The sequence below is a fragment of the Narcine bancroftii genome, chromosome 13, assembly GCF_036971445.1.
Source record: "Narcine bancroftii isolate sNarBan1 chromosome 13, sNarBan1.hap1, whole genome shotgun sequence".
Taxonomy (NCBI): Eukaryota; Metazoa; Chordata; class Chondrichthyes; order Torpediniformes; family Narcinidae; genus Narcine; species Narcine bancroftii.
Genome location: NC_091481.1, coordinates 60189558 through 60209984, shown reverse-complemented (window position 1 = coordinate 60209984; position 20427 = coordinate 60189558). Strand labels below are relative to the sequence as shown.

Here is a 20427-nt window from a genome sequence, read left to right as displayed (position 1 = left end):
TACCTCCATGATTCTACCCTGCACCCACAAAATACATCAGCATCTAAAACTCAATCAGTTGCATGCTTGTAAAATCACAACTGGACCACAATCTCTCCATTCGCCTCAAAAATTGGCATTGATATTTAAAACCAGGCTCTCATGCATTGCTGAATGACAAGCAATTTGTGAGTCTCCTGGAGTACTGCTGCCAAACATTCAAAGAGAGGAAGTAGTTGATAGAAGACTTTGGTTGCACTATAACTAGTCACACCAGAAGTTATTTTGAAGATTCTTGATGACAACAAATTCAGTCAATACAACTCTTAAAATGACCTGGAAGAATGACTGCTCCAATTTGAAGATCTCTGGTCTGAGATCATTATGGACAGCAGACAAATGACTGACCAGAATTCTGCAAGAGAGGGTTTGGATGAATCATCTGGAAGACCTTAATCCAAAGACTCCAAGTAAACAGGCCATAGCATGTCCATCACACACGCACGGCAGATCATATCGCATTGCGTCGTGCAAGGACATAATTGGGCATGTCTTGTGCACATGAATTTGCAAATACTGAAATGCACTCAACATGGCCAAGAAAATTTCCAAGATTTTGCATATGGAAGAGTGCACATTGAGTATATGTGAAGATTACCAGAGAGATAGCAATAACCTTGATCAAGGTTAAGGCGTTATCCACTGTTGCCAAAAAAGGAATGCACGGTTTCAAATAACAATGTCGTGGGAGGCAATGATGTTTTGCACAGAAATGACCTAAATATTAATCTATCTGGCACCAGGAACTGCAAAACACATTTCATTCAACTATTCATTTTAAACTGACCAATTATTTTACCCAATAAATGATGTACCTATTTTCTATTATACACAATTCTGTGGTAACCAGTTTCTAAATCAAACAAAGGAAACAAATAAGAAATAGATATTCAATTAACCAAGAATACGCCATCGTAGATGCACGACACACAAATGTTTTTTTTTAAATTTCCAACTCTACTTCACAATGGGTGAATTCAAAACAGTTGTCGAGTCAGTTCCAAAATTTCAGTCTGTAGTAAGACGGCTCAAAAACAAAAAAATGTTTTGAAATCTCAATAAACTACTTTCAGGCAATTTCTAAAAGTAATGGCATATTCAAAATGTAATACAGGAGTTTGTTGTGCCAGATTTCATTCAAGGTCGGAATACTCAACAAAAAAGTTAGTACGTCAGCAGTTGCTTGCAATGTTATGCCTTTTAATAGAGAATTAACATTTGGAAAGCAGTACAATAAATTCTCCATAATAATTCATGCAAAAGAAACTATGGGGACAATTATTGCTTTAATTCATTGCAAACTCTTAACATATTACTGTAAATGCATATGCCATTAGTATTTACACCCAGTTAATGGAATTCCAGTGGAAGCAAGCAGAATGTTGCAGCAAGCATTCTTTCATAAATAATGCTGTTTGCCTATGGCAGAGAGACATTGATAGGAACACCAACTTAAAAAGGCCTTCAGCATCCTTGGCCGTCATGTGCTCATACTACCATTGGGCTGTTACCAAAAGCAGAGCTTTCCCCCAGATCTTCACTTAAACTCAAGAAAACAGATATTTATTGTGGAAACCAAATCAGATGTAAAAGGGAGGGCTGAAAAGTTTGGACAAGGTGCGAACTGACACAAAGGTGACATTTCACTACAGAAAGTCACAAATCAGGTATAAAGTGTAAAAATTCATGGCTGCTTTCCGTCGAAAGACATTTCCAAGAGGTAACCTTAAAGAACACAAAACAAATTCTGATGACAATTCCCCATTGTTCTACACTGATATCTGATAATAATTTCTCCACCTTACCATATTTACTTATAATAAAATAAGCGTATTTAAAACCACTTATTCTGTGAACTGGACAGTAGCAAGGTGTAAATCCTATTAAGGGATACAAGGCAAGTGTACAAAAAAATGGTCAGTGAATATTCCAGAAGAATTCAATTATGAGGAATTATATGTTCAAAGGAATGTATAGGACTAAGTGGAGGAATCTGTTAGGAAAGCAAATGGCACATTTGCCTTCATCGCAGAGGAACTGGTATCGAGATCAGAACACAGATGTATTGTTTTACATGTATAGGATTTCAGCAGGGGTTCCATTCAGAGGATGAAACATCATTCAAGCCCCATTTCAAAAGCTCATGCTAGAAAAGGGTTATTATATTCTTGGAACGATACAGCTAAACTTTGAGGGTGATGGACACCCAGGAACTTTGAAGAATGAAAGATGATCTCTGTGAAAAGTTAACAGATGGGTAAGCAGCATTTCCTTTGGCTTTTAAATATGAAGCATAATCTCAGAATAAACAATCTGCCATTTCGGACTAATGTGTGAAATTTCTTGACGCATGGGAATCTTTAGAATTCTCCAGAATTGTTTTGGTTCAGATTTATTGTCAGAGTACATGCATGACATCACATACAATGCAGAGATGCTTTTTTTTTCCCCCTCGGTGGGCCAGGCAGAATTTCTACTTATTGATAGTGCAAACTTTAATCAAGATAAAGATACAGAAACAAAGGAGAGAAATATATACAAAGAAAGAAATCCAAACAAATTGAGTGTGCAATACAGAAAAATTCAATAATAAATAATGTGCAAGAATCCTTAATTGAGTCCCTGATTGAGTTTACTGTTTAAGAGTATGATGGTGCAGTAATAGCAACTGTTCCCAAAACTGCCGGTGAAAGTCTTGTGACATGTAGACCTCTTTGCAGATGGCAGCAGAAAGAACAGCGTGTGTCCTGGATGGGGTGGATCCTTGACAATTCTGGTGCTCTCCACCGGCAGCATTCCCTGTAGATATTCTTGATGATGGGGAGGGTTTTACCAGTGATGTCCTGGGCTGCGTCCACTGCCTTTTGCAGTGGTTTACATTCAGGGGTATTGGTGCTCTCGTACCAGACGATCATGCGGCCGGTTAGCACACTTTCCACCGCATAGCTGCAAAGGTTTGCCAAAGTTATGATGTCTTATCAAACCTCCTCAAGTTCCTGAGGAAGGAGAGGCGCTGACATGCTTTCTTCACGATAACGTTAGTACTATGTCCATGAAAGGTCCTCCAAAGATTGAGTTTCCCAGGTATTTATATTTACTCATCCTCTCTATCTCTGATTTCTCCAATTACCACTGGATCATACATCTCTGGTTTTCTTCCTGAAGGACTCAATCACCTCCATGGTTGTTAGTAGAACATTCAGCCAAGTTTTCAATCTCCCTCCTGTACGCTGACTCATCAACCCTTTTATACAAACCACCACCATTGTATTGTCAACAAATTTATAAATGGTGTTGTTGTTGGACCAAGCCACACAGTAGAGTAGGGCAGCGGGCTATGGACACAGCCCTTTGGGGCTTTGGTGCTGATGGAGATTGTGGAGATGTGCCATTCCACACTGATTGGAGACTGGAGGTGAGGAAATCCAGGAGGGGATGATGGTGTTAAATACTGAACTGCAGTCAATAAACAGCATCTTGATGTAGGTCTTTGCTGTCCAGGTTTTCCAGGGTTTTGTGTAGAGCCAGCAAGATGGCTTCCGCTAAACCGTAGACCTGTTGCTATGATAGGCAAATTGAAACAGATCCACGTTGCCACTCAGACAGGAGCTGATATCCTTCAATACCAGCCTCTCAAAACACTTTATCATTGTGGATGTGAGTGCCACTGGTTGGTAGTCATTTAGACAGGTTACCACACTGTTTTTCATCAAATATGGACTTCTTCAAAGAGTTTTTCAATTCTAAAGGAATATGGCAAAAGGCAAGATGGGAACTTTAGGTATAGAAACAGCCAGGATATTGAATGCTAGTTAAAATTGTTGTATGGATTATTTCTCCTTGAATTCCTGACATTGACATGGAAGAATATGTCAAATGCTGCATTGAAGAGATAAGCAAAACCTTGCACTGAGCCACATTAATTTTAAATGGGCTACGAAAAGCTTGAAGAATGAAACATGAAAGTTTGCAGATGCTGCAATTGCAGTAAAAACACAGAAATGCTGGTGGAACTCAGGCAGTCTTGCAGATAAAGATACGTTGTGGCCCTGACCCCTTCTTCAATGTATTAGCAAAGAACAGGAATGCTGAGTGCTGGCTGGGGGAAGAGTCCAGACCAACAAAAGGTGTTAATTGGATAAAAGAGGAGAGGTGAGAATTGATTTTGGCTCTGTGACAGAAGGCAAATTTTAAGAAGCTCTATAAAAGAGAAATGTAGAGTAAAACTATTTCAAGAATTTCCTGGCAGCTACTTTGAAAAAACACTTATTCTGCTAGCTGGACAGTAGCTTCATCACTCAGCCAAATTTAGAAGGAATTCCAATGCTTTATGAACTTAATCGATTATCAATATCCAGTTGAAATCCATACAGATGAAAACTTTTTTAAAAAGTGCCTTTCAGTCACATATTCACAAACTACTTTCCTCCCAAAGGGGACCTGAAACCTGTACTTTGCCCTTTTGCTGATAACCTTTAGTAGCTCAATACCACACACACACACACAAAATCATCTTTTAGTCTTGGATGTGGGCACGAGTGCAGAGACCAAATGTTTTCTTCCCTTACAGTGTAGCTAAAATAGGTTTCTACGACTGTATATTTCCATGCTCCTTTCTTCGTTGGATCCTGGAGTTTTCTTTGAAGTCTCCACAGTTTCAGACTCTCAACAAAATTGAGAATCATCCATTCTTCTTTCTCAGACAATGAGAAACCTCAAACGGTCTTCCATAAATCCAGCCGTTCAGCTAGTTTATAGTCCCAGCAGAAATGAAGATGCTTTAATCAACAACTAAACCAGTATGATCATGGTTCACACTTCTAAGCCAATGCCGGCAGATACAAGAAGCCTTATGTTCACATAAAAAGATTAGAACATATACCCCCCCCCCTTTTAATTATCTCCAGATATTATCATGCATTTTCAGCAAATTTTGTACAAATTGTTTATTTTTATTGTTCTTGGGATATTGGTAACACCATCAATTCAATATTAATTGCTCATCTTGTATGGCTCTTCAGCTCACATACTTCAGTGAAGAATAAGCAATATATGCATCATTATCACCACCTTGAAGGGAAAATATTATATAGCAGTCCAACAACTTTCAAGGTGCTTTTCTATTCAAAAAATCTGACTCACAAATTTACATATGTAATGAATTTAACTTTTTAATTCTTGCTTGGTTGCTCATCTTAATACAAATTGATGATTAAAAATTGAGTCAATCAAGAAATATTTGTGAATGTGTGGGAAACACAGTTATATATGAATACAGTGAGAAGCTATTCAATGAAAAAAGAGATTGTGGAAGCATTCATTCCAGCAGTAAGTACAAAACCACATGATCACATTTGTGGGGTGAATTCCAATTTGATGCATCATTCTTGTAAAATTTTCCCAGATACAATCTCTTACAAATATGCAACATTTTGGTTTTTTTTTAAATGACAGTCGAAAAATGTTGAATTCTGCTTGACATAAAAAGTGATTCTAATATTGTGACACGGCTTTAATTACCGATCCCAAAGATTGTGGAGTCACTGAGAAGAACTCCTACTCCTCACACACCTCAAAGAACGTACTTTTGAAAAGCTCCGCTAAATCTTCGAAAAGGCGTTAAGACGGTGGAATATGGTAAATTTGTTAAATTTTTGGTAAATATTGAATACCAAGAAAGCTGCAAGATTATCAACATGGCAGGAACAACTGCACATGCAGAAACAATTGATCGAATTCAACTGCAAATTGAAGTAACAGATGATCTTATTCCTCTGCTATAATGCACTGAAAATTAAGCTACAATCCGGGTGCAAATGTCAAAAAAAGATGGGAAAGCAACACTAAGAATAGTTTTATTTCACAGAAATATATGTGCATGTCAGAGGTCATTTCTACTGACCCATTATCAGATAACACATTACAGTACTTCATACTGTACAGGTCATCAGCTTTCTAAATGGTTAGGAATTTTCAGATGCAGTGAACCCAAAAGGAGTATTCCTCCAGGACCAATGCAATGCAGGAACAACAGACCGAGATGCATAGTCATATTTTTTAAATGTGCAATGCTGCAAATAATCTGCACCGTTGCATTCTGCCCAGTCTGATTGAACTGTGCAAGGTTTCATTTAAAGAAAACTCTCCTACTCGCATTTTCTGGATTCCCCACATTGATTGCAGGTGCAACAATGCAGCAGGGCGACAATTCAAGTGCAGCAGCTACTGCATGAGTTCATCTCCTCCCTCCCCCTCCCCCTCGGGAGAAACTGGCCCTCGATGGAAAAAGAGGCTGCTGAACTGTGCAAAAAAAACTTCGGGGATGGGGGATGCATCTGCATCGTTAAAGGGGGGGGGGGGGACGAATTCAAACGCTTCTTTTGTGTCAGTAATAACAACGTGTAGACAGCACACCAGACCTACCTTTGAACGCGAGGCATCCGGCAAAAGTTGCTGCAGCGAATCCCGCAACTCAAGTGTGCGGTTGGGCCCTCCCTCCGCCTCGCCGGGAGAGCGCATGCGCGGTCGCACCGGCCGTCTCGTGCAGCAGCCATGCAGCACCCGTGCAGCCGGCGCGCGTGCGCGGGGTTTCCCGGGCCGCCCGGCCAGGGGCGAAAGCGCTCCCCCTTACCCCCCTCCCCCCCCCTAAAGAGGAGGAGGTGAATCAAAAGAGAGAACGTGGGGCGTTCGCTTACCTCGGCGACGGGTCGGTCCGCCGTCTCATCGGCGCTCGCCTTCCGACCCTCCCCGACGCCGCCGATTTCTTTTGCCCCTCTCGCGATCGCCGCGCCCCCCCTCCCTCTCAAAACAAAGATGGCAGCCGCCCGCGACCGTTATGCAAATGATCCAAATACCCGCTTCTCCCCCTCCCCCCGCAAACTAGCACCACCACCGATTTTTTTTGCCGCCCTCCCCCTCAGTACTTGCACCCCACAGTGACCGGTTTCTTTTTATTATCAACAGGGTAGAACTATTTTTTTTCTCTTTCCCCTCGCTGGTGCGGAAGGTGAATTTGCCCTTCATGGAAGGCTCGCATGCAAATCACCAGGCATCCGACGGCCAATCAGCAGCCGACGTGAAGGGGACGGCGCCGTATGCAGATAAGAGAGCGCTCGTATGCAAATTCGGCCGGGAGCTTTCCCATCCGTCCGCCGCGACCTCTGGGAGGGGGGGGGGGGGCGTGGTATGTAAATGCAACCGGCGCTTTATTTGCATAGAAGCCAGGTCGAATGAAATGCTCGCAGCCGACTGTTTTGCAGCGACGTTTGATCGAGTCACAATAAAGTCCACGTTGCATTCATTCTATTTTATAAATGCCACCCTTGAAAATATTTATTTTCAATGGATATCCATGCAAATTATTTTTAATTTCTTTGCAAAAATGTATGCACGGGGAATATTGAACAGCATTTAAGTGTATGCACGGGGAATATTGAACAGCATTCATGTCCCACAGTCTCCAAAAAAAAAACATGGCATTGAAGGTTTTAACTTCAGCAATGCCGTTTGCATAGGCTGTTGCCGGCAGCATTGACGCTTGCAATGATTCTACCCCTCCTTTGCAGTTCCGCGGTGGGCCACCGGCGTCGCTGCTGAGCTCGATGGGCGAGCCCGCTGCAGCCCTTGCAGTTCCGCGGTGGGTCACCGGCGTCGCTGCTGAGCTCGATGGGCGAGCCCGCTGCAGCCCTTGCTGTTCCGCGGTGGGTCACCGGCGTCGCTGCTGAGCTCGATGGGCGAGCCCGCTGCAGCCCTTGCTGTCGGGACGCGTGATTGACACGTTGCAAATAAGTTCCAGCACTTGCTCCTGCCACTTCTTCCAGCTTGAGCACGATGTGGCCAATTTCCGAGAGGAAAAAAAAACGGACCACGGAAATTAGAATTTTATTCAAGGTGTATGCAATGGTAAAACCTTCATGAAAACAAATTGTTGATTGCAAAAGTCTGACTTCAGAATTAGAATGTATTGTGGACATATTTTGCCTCAGCATCACAGTGCCAACATTTCTATAAGCCACATTGCAAAACAAGAAAAATAAAGTAAGGTGAGGGTGGGGGTAAAAAACAGGAAAGTGATCGAAGTGAAGACACAATCCTGGAAAAACTCAGCAGGTCAGTGCATATTTCATGTGGCAAAGGTATATGTGCGTAACAAACGTTTCGGGCTTGAGCTCTTCGTCAAGGTGTGACGAAGGACTCAAGCCCAAAACATCGGCTGTGTACCTATCTTTGCTGTTTGGCCTGCTGCGTTTCCCCAGTTTGTGTTTTTACTTAAAACAAAGCAGGGCAGTGTCGATGGTTCATTGTTCATTCAGGAAGCTGTCCTGGTGCCGCTGAGTGCTCAACTTCAGGCTCCGGTACTTGAAAATAATTAAACACCAAATAATTATTCAACTCAAAGTAGACATTCAGAGTTTTCAATAAAAGGCTTTTATTGAAAAGCAAATCCTTTGCTGTCTGTAGGGTGTTTACATTCTACCCGTGTCAATAAAAGGCACACTTTTAAGATGCCAGAAAATTAACGAGAAATGTTTCCAATACTAATTGTGTAAAATTATTTGCGTTACAATTATGCTCTCCAAAAATACTGATCATCCCACAAGCTGGGAAGTAGATAAGACAATTCAGAAGAAACGACACACTTGCATAAAGAGAAAATAGGAGAAAATATTTGCAAGATAAGTGGTAATAGTAGAAGTTTTACTTTTAAAAGTAAAGGGAAATGTGAACGCTTAACAGATTAAAAAAAATAAAGTGGCAGGAAGGCCAATGGATTCACTTGGCTATTTTTTTTATAGAATGGACATAGGAAATTCAATTGTCTTACTCAAGAATGACCTTTGATTCTATCATTTATACTTAGTAGTTTATTAATTCAAAGATGAATAAAGTAACAGGCAAAGTAGTTTATTTTATTGAACATAAAGTTTAGTTCCACTGCTATCTGCATTTCCATTTGCATAGTTTTATCTTGTATTCTTACTTTTATAAATTTCAGCAATGAACAAAGTGGACACAGCACATGAGACATTATATCACACTATCATTTACCAGCTTCGAAAATAAACTAAGGGCATTTGACCTGAAAGATTAAGTCTGTTTCTCTTCCCATAGACGCAGCCTGACTTGCTAAGCATTTTCCGTTTTTAGTTTAGATTTCCAGCATCTGTGGTTTTCATTTTGATTTTTGTTTACCAGATTCAGTGGGCTTTTCACATTGTCAACTTCAGCAGAATTCCAGATGCTTTTCCCTCCCAGTTCACTTTTTTTTCCCTGTTGTTTGGCATTCTCAGAATAATCGACAGGGATTCAACTTAAAGGGAGAGTCCCTGACCCAAGAATAACCTGGCTTCTGGGAATCAAACACAATAAAGTTTCCAATGCCTTTTAATTAATGGCCTGCATTCTCTTGGGGTCCCCTCCCCCCACCCCATCCAAGCTCGGGTTCCTTGTCTGTTTCTCCCACCCTCTAATTTCTTGACTTTCTCCACCTCCATCTGTCTCCTGTGACTCGAATCCTTGCAGCCTTGATCCCAGGCTCCTTTTCAATGCTCCCTGTTCACTTTTCTGAAACGGGTTGTTTGATTGGCCATGAATCAGGTGGGGAACTTAAGTTCAAATTTGTAATAAAAATTAATTCTCATCAATAGACGTCAGAAATCAACTTGATTTATTGATGTCCTTAAGAGAAGAAAGTTTGCCATCCTTCTCCAAATTTTACATGGAAAAGATATTCATAGTGCAACGCTGCTACAGCGTCAGCGATCAGGACCACGGTTCGAATCCTTTGCTGTCTGTAGGGAGTTTACATTCTACCCGTGTCCGAATGGGTTTCCTCCTGTTGCTACGGTAGGTTCAAAACCTACTGGAGGTTGCAGGTCAATTGAGTATTATTGGGCAGCATGGGCTTGTGGGCCGGAAGGGCCTGTTACGGTGAAAAGGCAAGAGGAGTGCAAAGGGCACTATTTAAAGAAAGCAGCCTCGATCATCAAGGACCAAATTATATTTTGTCGTTAATATTACCATATGATTAAAAAGTTTTGTATTAATAAAGCAGTAAAATATTAACAATTAATATTGTGTCTATTACACCATTATATTATGCAGTAGGAACTACACTGGTCTATATTCTAGTTAAACTGCTGTGTTTAAAAACTTGTTGAAATTAAAGTGACAATAATCTCATATGCATCCATCCTAAAATACTGTTATTATAGACGGATATTATGTAATAATTTTGCTATTGGAGGTACTGGAGAGTATTACGACTGCTATATACAAACTATCTAATTTTATGCAGTTGCAATATTGCCGTGAAATGTATTGCTTTGCTTGCTACATTTATACAGCAAGGACACTGCTGTGGTAAAAATATTCTGTATCAAACACTAATATCATTGTTGCAACCGTGCATGATAATCAGCAATTAAAGACAGGACAGAAGTGTTTCTAACTTACTTTTATTGCTCAGGGCTTAGAGGATGATAATACGGGCTAATCTGTACTCACAAGAACCAGAGACTGCAGCCATTGAACAGATTATTTGACCTTTGCTGCAAAATCCAGTCACATCTCTGAAATCAAGCAGCACTCAGTAATTGCCTGTCACAAGTTAAGATGGCGAATGAAGTGCGGGCAATAAATAATTGTTGACGGGAGCACTTCTCCTGGTTCAGGAATTGTTAGGATCGAAATGGAGATGAGGGCAGCAACCTTGGCAGTTCTTTTGTTCTCAGATCAAAAGCAAGCTCTTTCTGGATCCTTTGTTGCTTTATCTCAGGTTTGCTGAGTTGTTAATTCTTGAACCCTGCTCAAAGGTCCTGACCACCTCAACAGCATTGTTCTTTGTTACAATACAAAGTTCCCTTTGTATGGAAAGCAGAAGTATCTCTTGGCACAGAGTTACAGGTTTCAGATCTCTACAACGTGTATTCCATGTACACACCCTCTGTGTTTATGGTTATTGACTGTATATGATGCATTTTGCAAATACAGCAAGGGTGGTGGACAAAAAAAGGGTGTGGTGTTTTTAGTGACTTATCAGGGATATTGAAACTAACTACATTTGTTAAACAGGTTTACCAAAGTATACAAACACACAATTCAATCATGTGGATCTAATTGTACAGCTATCAACACAAACAGGGACAGTCATTGTGACAATTCCTCTCACAGATCTTTTGTATAGTTGTACTTGTTTTAAAAAAAACACATGTGTACACAAGAGTCTGAAATAGCTTTGGAAGATGGCTGTAGCCTGTTAAAATGTATTGTGAAATTCCATGGAGCACAAATTAAAAGGGTGAACTGCACAACAGTTGCACAAAAACTCTGTGTTTACGCAAGTCATTTGCTGAGCTCGGTGCAGCAGTGGGGGATGGGCTGGGAAATGGGGGATGGGTCCTATGGCAGGCAGAAGCACATTAGTGGTGCAGTGAGGAAGTCACTGTACTCCACTCCGGATTTTGCACGCAGCCCTTGAGGAATTTATGTAGAGCTAGCTGGCTGAGACTGGATCAATCCGGTTCTAGCCGCCAAGGACTGGCGGCTTGTTCACTGAGCAATCAGCCTGGCCCCTGGGAGAATTAAACTAGGATAAACCCCTGCAGCAGATATTCCAACCCCCTTATTTTCCACATGGTATAAATAGTATCCAGATTCCAGTTTAGCGCAAATAAAGCTGAATACGCCATGCAATAAAAGCATTATTATCTAAACATGACATGATTTTATCTTCCCCATTTTTTACATGTTGGCCATTTTGTTTTTTTTTCATTGATTAACCGTTTGTTAAAATTGAAAGTCCCCATTTTCTTCTGGAGAAATGCGGGAATGTTTGTTCAGAAGATTCACACTGAAAGAACAGAGGAAGAAGCCTCCTGCCTTCTGATTTTGTACAGACTCCAATGTGTCCAGTTCCTCTCCCCCCCACCCCCTCCTCATGGCTTCCTTTGATAATGTGGCCTGGCAAGCTGATATCCTGGGTTATGCGTTGCAGTATGAGCTGTGGCCGAAGTTGCAGTTTAGCAGGAAAAGATTATGTGTTTGCCAGCTTTGCTGCACTTGTGTATGGGTTGACTTGCCTGGATAGCATGCAAAACATTCACATGCACCACACTTAATTTTCCAACTGGGCACTCCATCTAGATGGCATTAACATCGATTTCTCCAGTTTCTGCTAGCCTACTCCCCGTTCTCCCTCCCCTCCCATCACTCTGTCTTCATCTCTCCACCCTTCCCTCTCCATTCACAGAGCCATCCCCACTCCACCAGTTTGCTGGTATGCCCTCCCTCCCTTATCCACCTATTACCTCATGGCTGTGGGACTGTGCTCCTCCCTCTGCCCCTCCTCTTCCCCCCCACCATTTTGTTTAGGCACCTGTCTACATTTTCCTCACACCTTGATGAAGGGCACAAGCCCAAAACATTGGTTATGTATCTTTATCTTTGCTATTGAAAGGACACAGTTTGACCTGCTGAGTTCCTCCAGCATTGTGTTTGAATGCAAAACAAAGTTTTTTACCTTGACGAAAGGCTCAGGCCCAAAACATTAGTTACCCTTTACTTCCTCTAGAGATGCTGCATGACTTGCCGTGTTTCTCCACCACTTTCGTGTATTGCACTTTTCACTGTATCTTAGCACACGAGACAATAAACAATTCAATGCCTTGACACATCCCTCTACCATCCAAAGCCTCCACCTCGCCTTCGTTATTGGGGAGTATTGTCGGATAATGCAAGCTCTTTCCATTCTCATCCAACCCCCACCGAATAGCTCTCCGACTCTGTAGGCTGGAGTGACTAGATTGGGAGGAGTGATTGCCATTAGCATGGAGGGCACTTATGTTTGATGTTTACTTGGGCAGGGAGTGGAGAAACTATTAGTTTGTTGAGTGTTGACATCATTGTGTGATTATCCTGGCAACGGGATGACTGTGTCCATGTTCAATCAACACCATGACTGTGCTCTACAGCCAAGATCTATACCTGGAGTAACACAAGATATGTTAAAACTGTATCAGTATAGGTCAAAGTTCTAACCCTAACCTCTACTATTCTAACATCAAATTCTCTCTGCACACTCAGCTAAATGGAGAAAATCAGATTTATTTCAGATTTCCTGAACCTGCAAATGTTATGATTGCTGAGAAAAGTCAGAAGTATTTGGAAGCTAAGTTTGGTGAAGAGAACTTAATCGATCATCCTGGAGGGAAAAAAAAAATTCCTCCATTTCAAACATAGCAGAGATTTGACATTTAACAAAGGAACACCATGTACTCTGCATAGCCTTCAGTGTGGGGGAATGTTAACACTGCCTTTTAGAATGTGAGTAGATGAATTACAGAATATTGTGGGAGACCATTCTGTCCATCATTGCACTCCTGTCCCGGGGAGAACGTATTTTTCAATCATTATTTTGGACTTTTCTCATTCAAGGGGTTTATTTACTCTATTACTCAATAAGGAGTGAGAACAGAGAATGAAGTGTTTGGGCAGCACGGCTGGTGCTGTGGCCAACGCACTGCCTTTACAGCGGCAACGATTGCGACCGGGGTTTAGATCCCGTGCTGTCTGTAAGGAGTTTGTACGTTTTCCTTGTATCTGTGTGAGTTTTCCCTGGGAGCTTCGGTTTCCTCCCACTATTTGAAATGTACCAGGAGGTTGCAGGTTAATTGAGCGTAATTGGGCAGCATGAGCTCGTGAGCCGAAATGGCATGTTACCATGCTCTATGTCTAAAAAAAAACATTTAAAAATATTTAAAAGATGAACAGTGTCATCTATCTGGTGTTTTTGTTTAATCCCAGACCCTTGGGAACATATCTGCAATCTTCCCTGAGGGCTGCAAGGTGGGGCCAACTCGTGGTCTGACAGAGAGTGGTTAACATAGATTGGTGGTGATGTAATGTCTGCTGGGATTGGCCAATGCACCATCTGCCTTCCCATTGGTAGAGAGTTCCCCAGCTGCACTTTGCAACCAGAATGGATAAAACCAGTTGATTCCTATTTTGGTCATTTAATCTCCACTGTGAAAGGAGTCTCTGACCACTGGCGCCACTAGGCGGGTGCAGCCCACATCGGGTGACACCATCAGAGGGGGTGACAACAAAATGACTGTCTAAAAAATTTTTGAGCAGTGTTTCAGCAGAATTTTTAAAGTAAAAATATCCCCGTAGCTACAACAACAAAAACAATTTTTCGTAAGCCCAGCTTACATGTATCAAAATACCTACAAGGCTAAAGCTGTATACTAATTTATTTTTTGAACCTTCTAATGCGCTCCTTTCAGAGCTGTCATTATTACCCAATTACAACAATGCTTCAAATCACGTGGTTTCGTCTGCACGTGCTACAAGCAAGCGCTATTGTTTTCATTGCTGTTGGTGTTTTTATAGTCGCTGCTTTTGTCAAATTTTCTGGTGTTTTAGCTACAATATTGTGGTCATTAGTATTTGTGAACTGAGATCAATAATGTTTTGAGAATTAAGTAGTATGATATTGTAATTTAAAAGGTCATTTTAATTTTGCTACTTGTTTATCGCACTACAATTGCCATTACATTCAGTGATATACGAGAATTACAATTTACCAAGTAACATTAGTACAAAAAAACATTTTACGAACGATTCTGGTACAGGAGTATGGTCTGGTACAGGAAGAGGTTCATGGTGGTTGGGGAGGGCCCATGAGTTACCGCACTGTAATACCAACTCTAGTGACACATTGTCTCTTGATGTTGATTACAGTGCAAGATACTAACTTCATGCGCATTTTAATTATTGTCATTTTAATTTTTATTTCCATTCATCCAGCAAATTAGCAGGTTTTCTACATTTTGCTCACTTTGGAATCCTGTTATTTTCTATGCCCCCGAAAATGGTTATGATAATGGTATTCAAAGCTAAGGCAGACACAAAGACTGGTATTTGCACATTGTCTTTCAGATCCAAAGAAAAGTCTAAAGTGTTTCTCAGCCAATGTAACAGTGAAGTGCAATCACCTCTGTTGTTGGTAGACAAGACAAGGCATTCTTTGGTTGGCAAGGCCTCACAATCTGCCAACTAGTTGAAGAGCAGTGTACAGGTACTCCCTGACTTGCAACCTATGTGATTTTTATGTCCATCTGCATATACGACTGAATCTTTTTAAAGAAAATACATAAAATTTACGTGGTTTATTTTATATTGGACGAACTCTAACAGGGATACAGGGCACGCAAGAACCAAAATGTGCGTACTTAACTTGTTATTCAGCATCCTGGAGTCCTTTGGCTGGGCGTGGCCATCTTGATTCATTTGTGCATGCGCCAACCAAAGACATGCAGGAGCACAAGGTTTGTTTAAAAAAAGTTTGCTTTCCAACATGCATCCACTTCGAGATACAACCAATCCTTCGGTCCCAATTAAGGTCATGTCGGGAGCACTTGTCCTTCACCGCACATAATAAGCCGTTCATTTTCTCATCTGACTCAAATCTCCTCCCTGCTTTGCTTCATTTATTACTAAAATCCTTGATTCAGAATCAGAATTTATCGTCATGAACATCTCACGAAATTCATTGTTTTGTATCACATTTATATAAAACCACCTCACAAAATAAATGAAAGTCGTGCAAGAAAACGTCAAAGAAAAGCAATTTCTGTGGTTCATTGATCATTCAAGAATCTAATGACAGAGGGAAAGAAGCTGACCTTGTGCTGCTGAGTCTTCAACTTCAGACTCCTGTACCTTTTTCCCGACGGTAACAGTATGAAAAGGGCATGGCTTGGGTAGTGGGGGTCCTTGAGGATAGAGAGTGCTTTCTTAAGACACCGGCTCTTTTAGATGTCCTCGATGAAGAGTAGCGCCAATGATGGTGCTGGCCAAGTTAACAACCCTGTGGAGCTTTTTCTAAGTCTTGGCACCTCCATACCAGACAGCCATGCAACCTGCCAGAATATTCTCCATGTAGATGTTTGTCCATCTGTAGAAGTTTGAGAGTCTTCAGTGACATACCAAATCTCCTCAAATTCCTCACAAAGTATGCCGCTGGTGAGCTTCCTTCATGATTGCATTGACGTGGAGGCCCAGGACAGATCCTCAGAGAGGCTGACACCTAGGAATTTGAAGTTCTTGACCCTCTCCACTGCTGACCCCTTGATGAGGACTGGTTCATGTTCTCATGACTTCCTCCTGAAGTTCACATTTACCTCTTTGGTTTTGTTAATGTTGAGCGCAAGGTTGTTGTTGTGACACCATTCAACAGCTGATCTATCTCCCTCCTGTACATTTCCTCATTGCTGTCTGTGATTCTGCATTGGCAAATTTTGCATTGGCCAGTTTGAAAATAGCATTGAAATTGTGCCAAGCCACACAGTCATGAGTGTTGAGTGAGTAGAGCAGTGGGCTAAGAATGCATCCTTGAGGTGTGCCTGTGTTGATCATCAGGGAGGAGGAGACGTTTCCAGTTCATACTGACTGTGGTTTCCAATGAGGAAGTCAAGGATCTTGGTGTGTGTTTTCTTCTTTATCATTTTCACAGAGTCAATGAATAAGGTCAAGTCAAATGTGTAATTTGGAAGGGAAATGCAGGTGGTGTTCCCATGTACAGACTTTGTCCTTTTGGGAGGGGCTGTCAGAGTAGCCTGGGTGAACAATTGCAGTGCATTTTATAGATAGTACGTGCACCTTGGGATTGGTTGAAACATTTTAGGATTTCAGGAGATGCTGAATGGTGTCTTATGGCAGACTAAAATATATTTTGTTTAGTATTACATTTCTGTTTTATTACATGATAATGAGAAGAATCTGGAATCACTCACCACAAGGTGCTAGACTTGCTTTTGTAACACTCCAGTTGAGAGTTTGGACCACAATGTTGACTCTGGAGGATGTGGCAGTGGTAATGCCATTGAAGGTAGTTGGACAAATCCTTGTGGGACATGGTTACAGTCTGGCACCTTTTGAGGCACTAACGTTGCTTGCCACCATAAACAGTGCCTGAATATTGTCTGTATCATTTTGATTTTAGGCCCAGACTTCTTCCTTTGATGTGCCGTGAATGGAATTGAATATTGCAATCATCAGTGTTACCTCTTCTGACCTTATGATGGAATGAAGGTCAATGACAAAGGAGCTGAAGATGGTTGGGCATGGGACACTACCCTGGAGAAGTCTTCTAGCTGTGTCCTGACCTAGGATTACAGACCTCCAATAATCCCAATCACCGTTCTTTGTGTGATGTACAACTCCAACCATTGGAATGTCTTCCCTTTGTTGACCACCAGCTTCAGGTCTGCCAGGGCTCTTTGATGCCACACATTGCTGATACCTCTGAACAAGGGCCTACACTAGAATAATGAGCCCAAAGCAAAATAGATACCAGAAGCGAAAACTAAAGTGGTTGAAACCCTGAGCAGAACAGAATTACTTTTCACCAGAATTGGAGATGTAGGTTTAAGTCATCCTAGAACATTACAGCACAAAAACAGGCCCTTTGACCCTTCTAGTCTGTCCCACTGACCTGCGTCCACATCCATCCATGGCCCACCCACCCATGTTCCTGTCCAAATTTTTATTACATGTTAAAAATTGAGCCAACGTTCACCACTTCAGCTGGAAGCTCACAGCACATTCCCTCAGCTCTGCAAGAACTTTCCCCTAATGTTCTTCTTAAACGTCTTTCCTTTCACCCTTAACCCATGTCCTCAGGTTTGTATCTCACCGAAAAGCCTGCTCGCAATCAACTCATCTCTCCCCTCATCTCTGACAGGGTGAGCTGAAGGTCACCTCTTCTGCTTTCACTTTGAAACACAATGAATCTCCAAAGCACAAGGGATGTCTTGAAACTCAGTGCTCAACTGTTCTGTGCTGCGACCCCCACACATTAGTTTCTACACAGCAGCAATTTTTAATAGTTCTCATTTGAATGTTAAGACCTCTGCAACAACATGAAAAGGATGATTGAATGGCAGTTTTCATTTTCCTTCATGTTCCAAGAAACCTTAAAGGGCCTGATTCACAAAAATATACAAGGGTCACTTTGTCAAATTTCAGTCACTCTCCAGTGTTGAGGAAGAGACACATTGGCTTCTCTCTCTAAATTTCCAGTCTTGGGTGGAGGGTTCCATGTTGAACCACGGACTTTCTCTCCCACTGATTCTGCTTGACCTACTGAGTTCCTCCAACATTGTGTGTTTGATTGCAGGAGAGAGAATGTCAGTTTCCACCATCATTTTATGAATCAATTTGTTACTTGATATTAGCATTATTCTTTTGCTGTTTAATCATGAAGAGTATGTGAACAAATTATTAGGCTGACTGAGTGGTCTAGATCTAATTCAGATTTATTGTCAGAGTACACACATGGCATCCCTGAGATTCTTTTTTTCCTGCAGGTGAGGTGGAATTACCACTTATTGGTAGTGCAAAAAAAAACACCACACAACATCCACATGTAAACAAATAAAGAAAAGTTTAAAAAAAATGACTGGGCAATACAGAGAGGTAAAAAAAAAATCAACAAAGTGCAAAAGTAAGGGTCGTTATGTGAGTCCCTTATTGAGTTTGTTGCTGAAGAGTCTGATGGTGGAGGGGGAGCATGCGTTCCTGAACATGGTGGAATGAGGCTTGTGGTACCTATATCTCTGTCTTGATGGTAGCAGTGAGGACGGAGCATGCGCTGGGTAGTGTGGATCCCTGAAGATTGCTGCTGCTGCTGCCCGACAGCGATGCTCCCTATAGATGTACTTGAGGATTAGAAGGGCTGTGCCTGTGATATCTGAGGCTGTATCCACTATCTTTTCAAGGGCTTTCTGCTTAGGGGTATTGGTGTCCTCATACCAAACTGTGATGCAGCTGGTCAGGACACATCCGTAGAAATCTTCCAGGGTTTCCGAAGTCATACTAAACCACTGCAAATTCCTGAGTAAGTAGAGGTGCTGACGTGCCCACTTCACGATGCCGTTAGATTGGGTGGTAGTTGGCTACACGAGCCAGCACGTTCACTGCTGGTTACCAATCCGTAGATAAGAGATCAGCTCTCTCGATAGATCTGTAATCTCATCCTTTGGACTCTGAGATCAATCCAAGAGCATGAGAAAAAGACGACAGGCAAAACCAACTTCTCCATCCAACCTATCAAGTTCAAATTTATTGTCATCTGATAGTGCAAGTACAACCCGGCAAAACAGTGTTCTCTGGTCTTCAGAGCAAAAAATGTAAATAATAATTTAGAAATATATATATAAATATTGTTTAATAAATAGTAGAATCTCGGAGGGTTTGTTTGAGCAGTTCATTTCTCTTTGGCCACTGTTCCTCAGCCTGGTGGTGCTGGCTCAGATACTCATGTATCTCTTTCCCAACAAGAGTAGCTGGAAGATCCCGCATGCAGGGTGATAGGGGTCCTCTGATTTTACAAGCCTTCTTCAGACAACAATCCTGGCAGATTATGTAGCTGGAGGGGAGGGGGGTGGGGGGGGGGAATGCTCCTCTCTGCCACTCATGATCCTGTGGATTGACTTCCAATCCAATGCTCTCCAGAAATTGTACTACATAGAGATGCAGCTGGGCAGGATGCTCTCAATAGAGCTCCTGTATGTATGTAGTGATAGTCTGAACATTGTGGCATGATCCATCTTCATCCAACCACCTCACCCCCTGTGATGTTTCTTCTATTACAATAAAGAAACAGGTTCATTTTTTAAAAAAACAAACTAGATTTATCAACTAAACCAGCACTAAGGACAGAACATAAACATGCCAGACCTCATGTGGAGGCATCCATCTTGGATCTTCCCAAGATGCAACAGCATTCCCAAGATGGAACATTCCCCAGATGCTGCACACTCTGTCGCTGACTCCTCCTGGTGGTAGCACTCTATCACTACATCCCCTATCCTTGAGATGTTTTAATCAAACAAGATACATTAATACAGTATTCTTTCAATTTAAAGTTCAGCACAAACCTAACGAACATAAGCAGCACAAACTTTTAGGGGTGCATTCCTTTTTCTTTTATAGATTCAGTCTGTCAGGTACTTTGATAACAGTGGATCCTCTTAACACAGGTGCTTATGTTGTCTCTGAAGGTGCTTGTGTCAGCTCTGGAAATGCATATTTTGGCTCTGGGAGTCCACTACTGTCTAGCATGGATGGTGTTTCCTCTGTTTCTGTGCAGGCTGAATCCTCTGCATTTACCTGTTCCTGCAGTATCTCTGGCAGGCTCCTTCGATTCTTCCTCAGTATTTGACCCTCCTCTGTTCTGACCATGGAGGATCTTCCATTTCCTTCTTCCAGAACAGTGGCCTTTTTGACCTAAGAGTTGGAATCTCTGAGTCTCATGTTGTGCCAGTGGCCCTAAGCTTCTTGCTGACTTGTTGGCCTTTTGTCTCCATTGCAGACATTTTTGTT

General features: G+C 41.7%; 1 protein-coding gene and 1 long non-coding RNA gene across 23 annotated transcripts in view; one reads left to right on the top strand and one right to left on the bottom strand.

The window, feature by feature from the left end:
* LOC138748900 (activating transcription factor 7-interacting protein 1-like) overlaps positions 1-6850 on the bottom strand; it is a 135337-nt gene extending 128487 nt beyond the window's left edge. For 6 of the 19 annotated variants that reach the window (XM_069909790.1, XM_069909786.1, XM_069909788.1 and 3 more), the window contains exon 1: positions 6735-6837. Coding sequence is in view for 6 of the 19 variants with exons in the window: in XM_069909782.1 (XP_069765883.1) it covers positions 6735-6763 (29 nt within the window). In the remaining 13 variants the exon portion in view is untranslated. Of the gene's footprint in view, positions 1-6462; positions 6570-6734 lie in introns of those variants that run through there. The other 13 variants (XM_069909789.1, XM_069909796.1, XM_069909799.1 and 10 more) reach the window with 8 other exon arrangements.
* On the top strand, positions 6574-19442 carry LOC138748903 (uncharacterized). 4 transcript variants are annotated; one of them, XR_011348312.1, is made up of 5 exons: positions 6584-6745; positions 7003-7153; positions 14980-15118; positions 15238-15368; positions 17045-19442. It is a non-coding gene; the product is annotated as an uncharacterized lncRNA (long non-coding RNA). The 4 variants fall into 4 exon arrangements; XR_011348311.1 differs by lacking the exon at positions 15238-15368 and having other exon boundaries at positions 6590-6745; XR_011348313.1 differs by lacking the exons at positions 14980-15118; positions 15238-15368; positions 17045-19442 and adding an exon at positions 7605-11423 and having other exon boundaries at positions 6599-6745.
* The last annotated feature ends 985 nt before the right edge of the window (positions 19443-20427 follow it).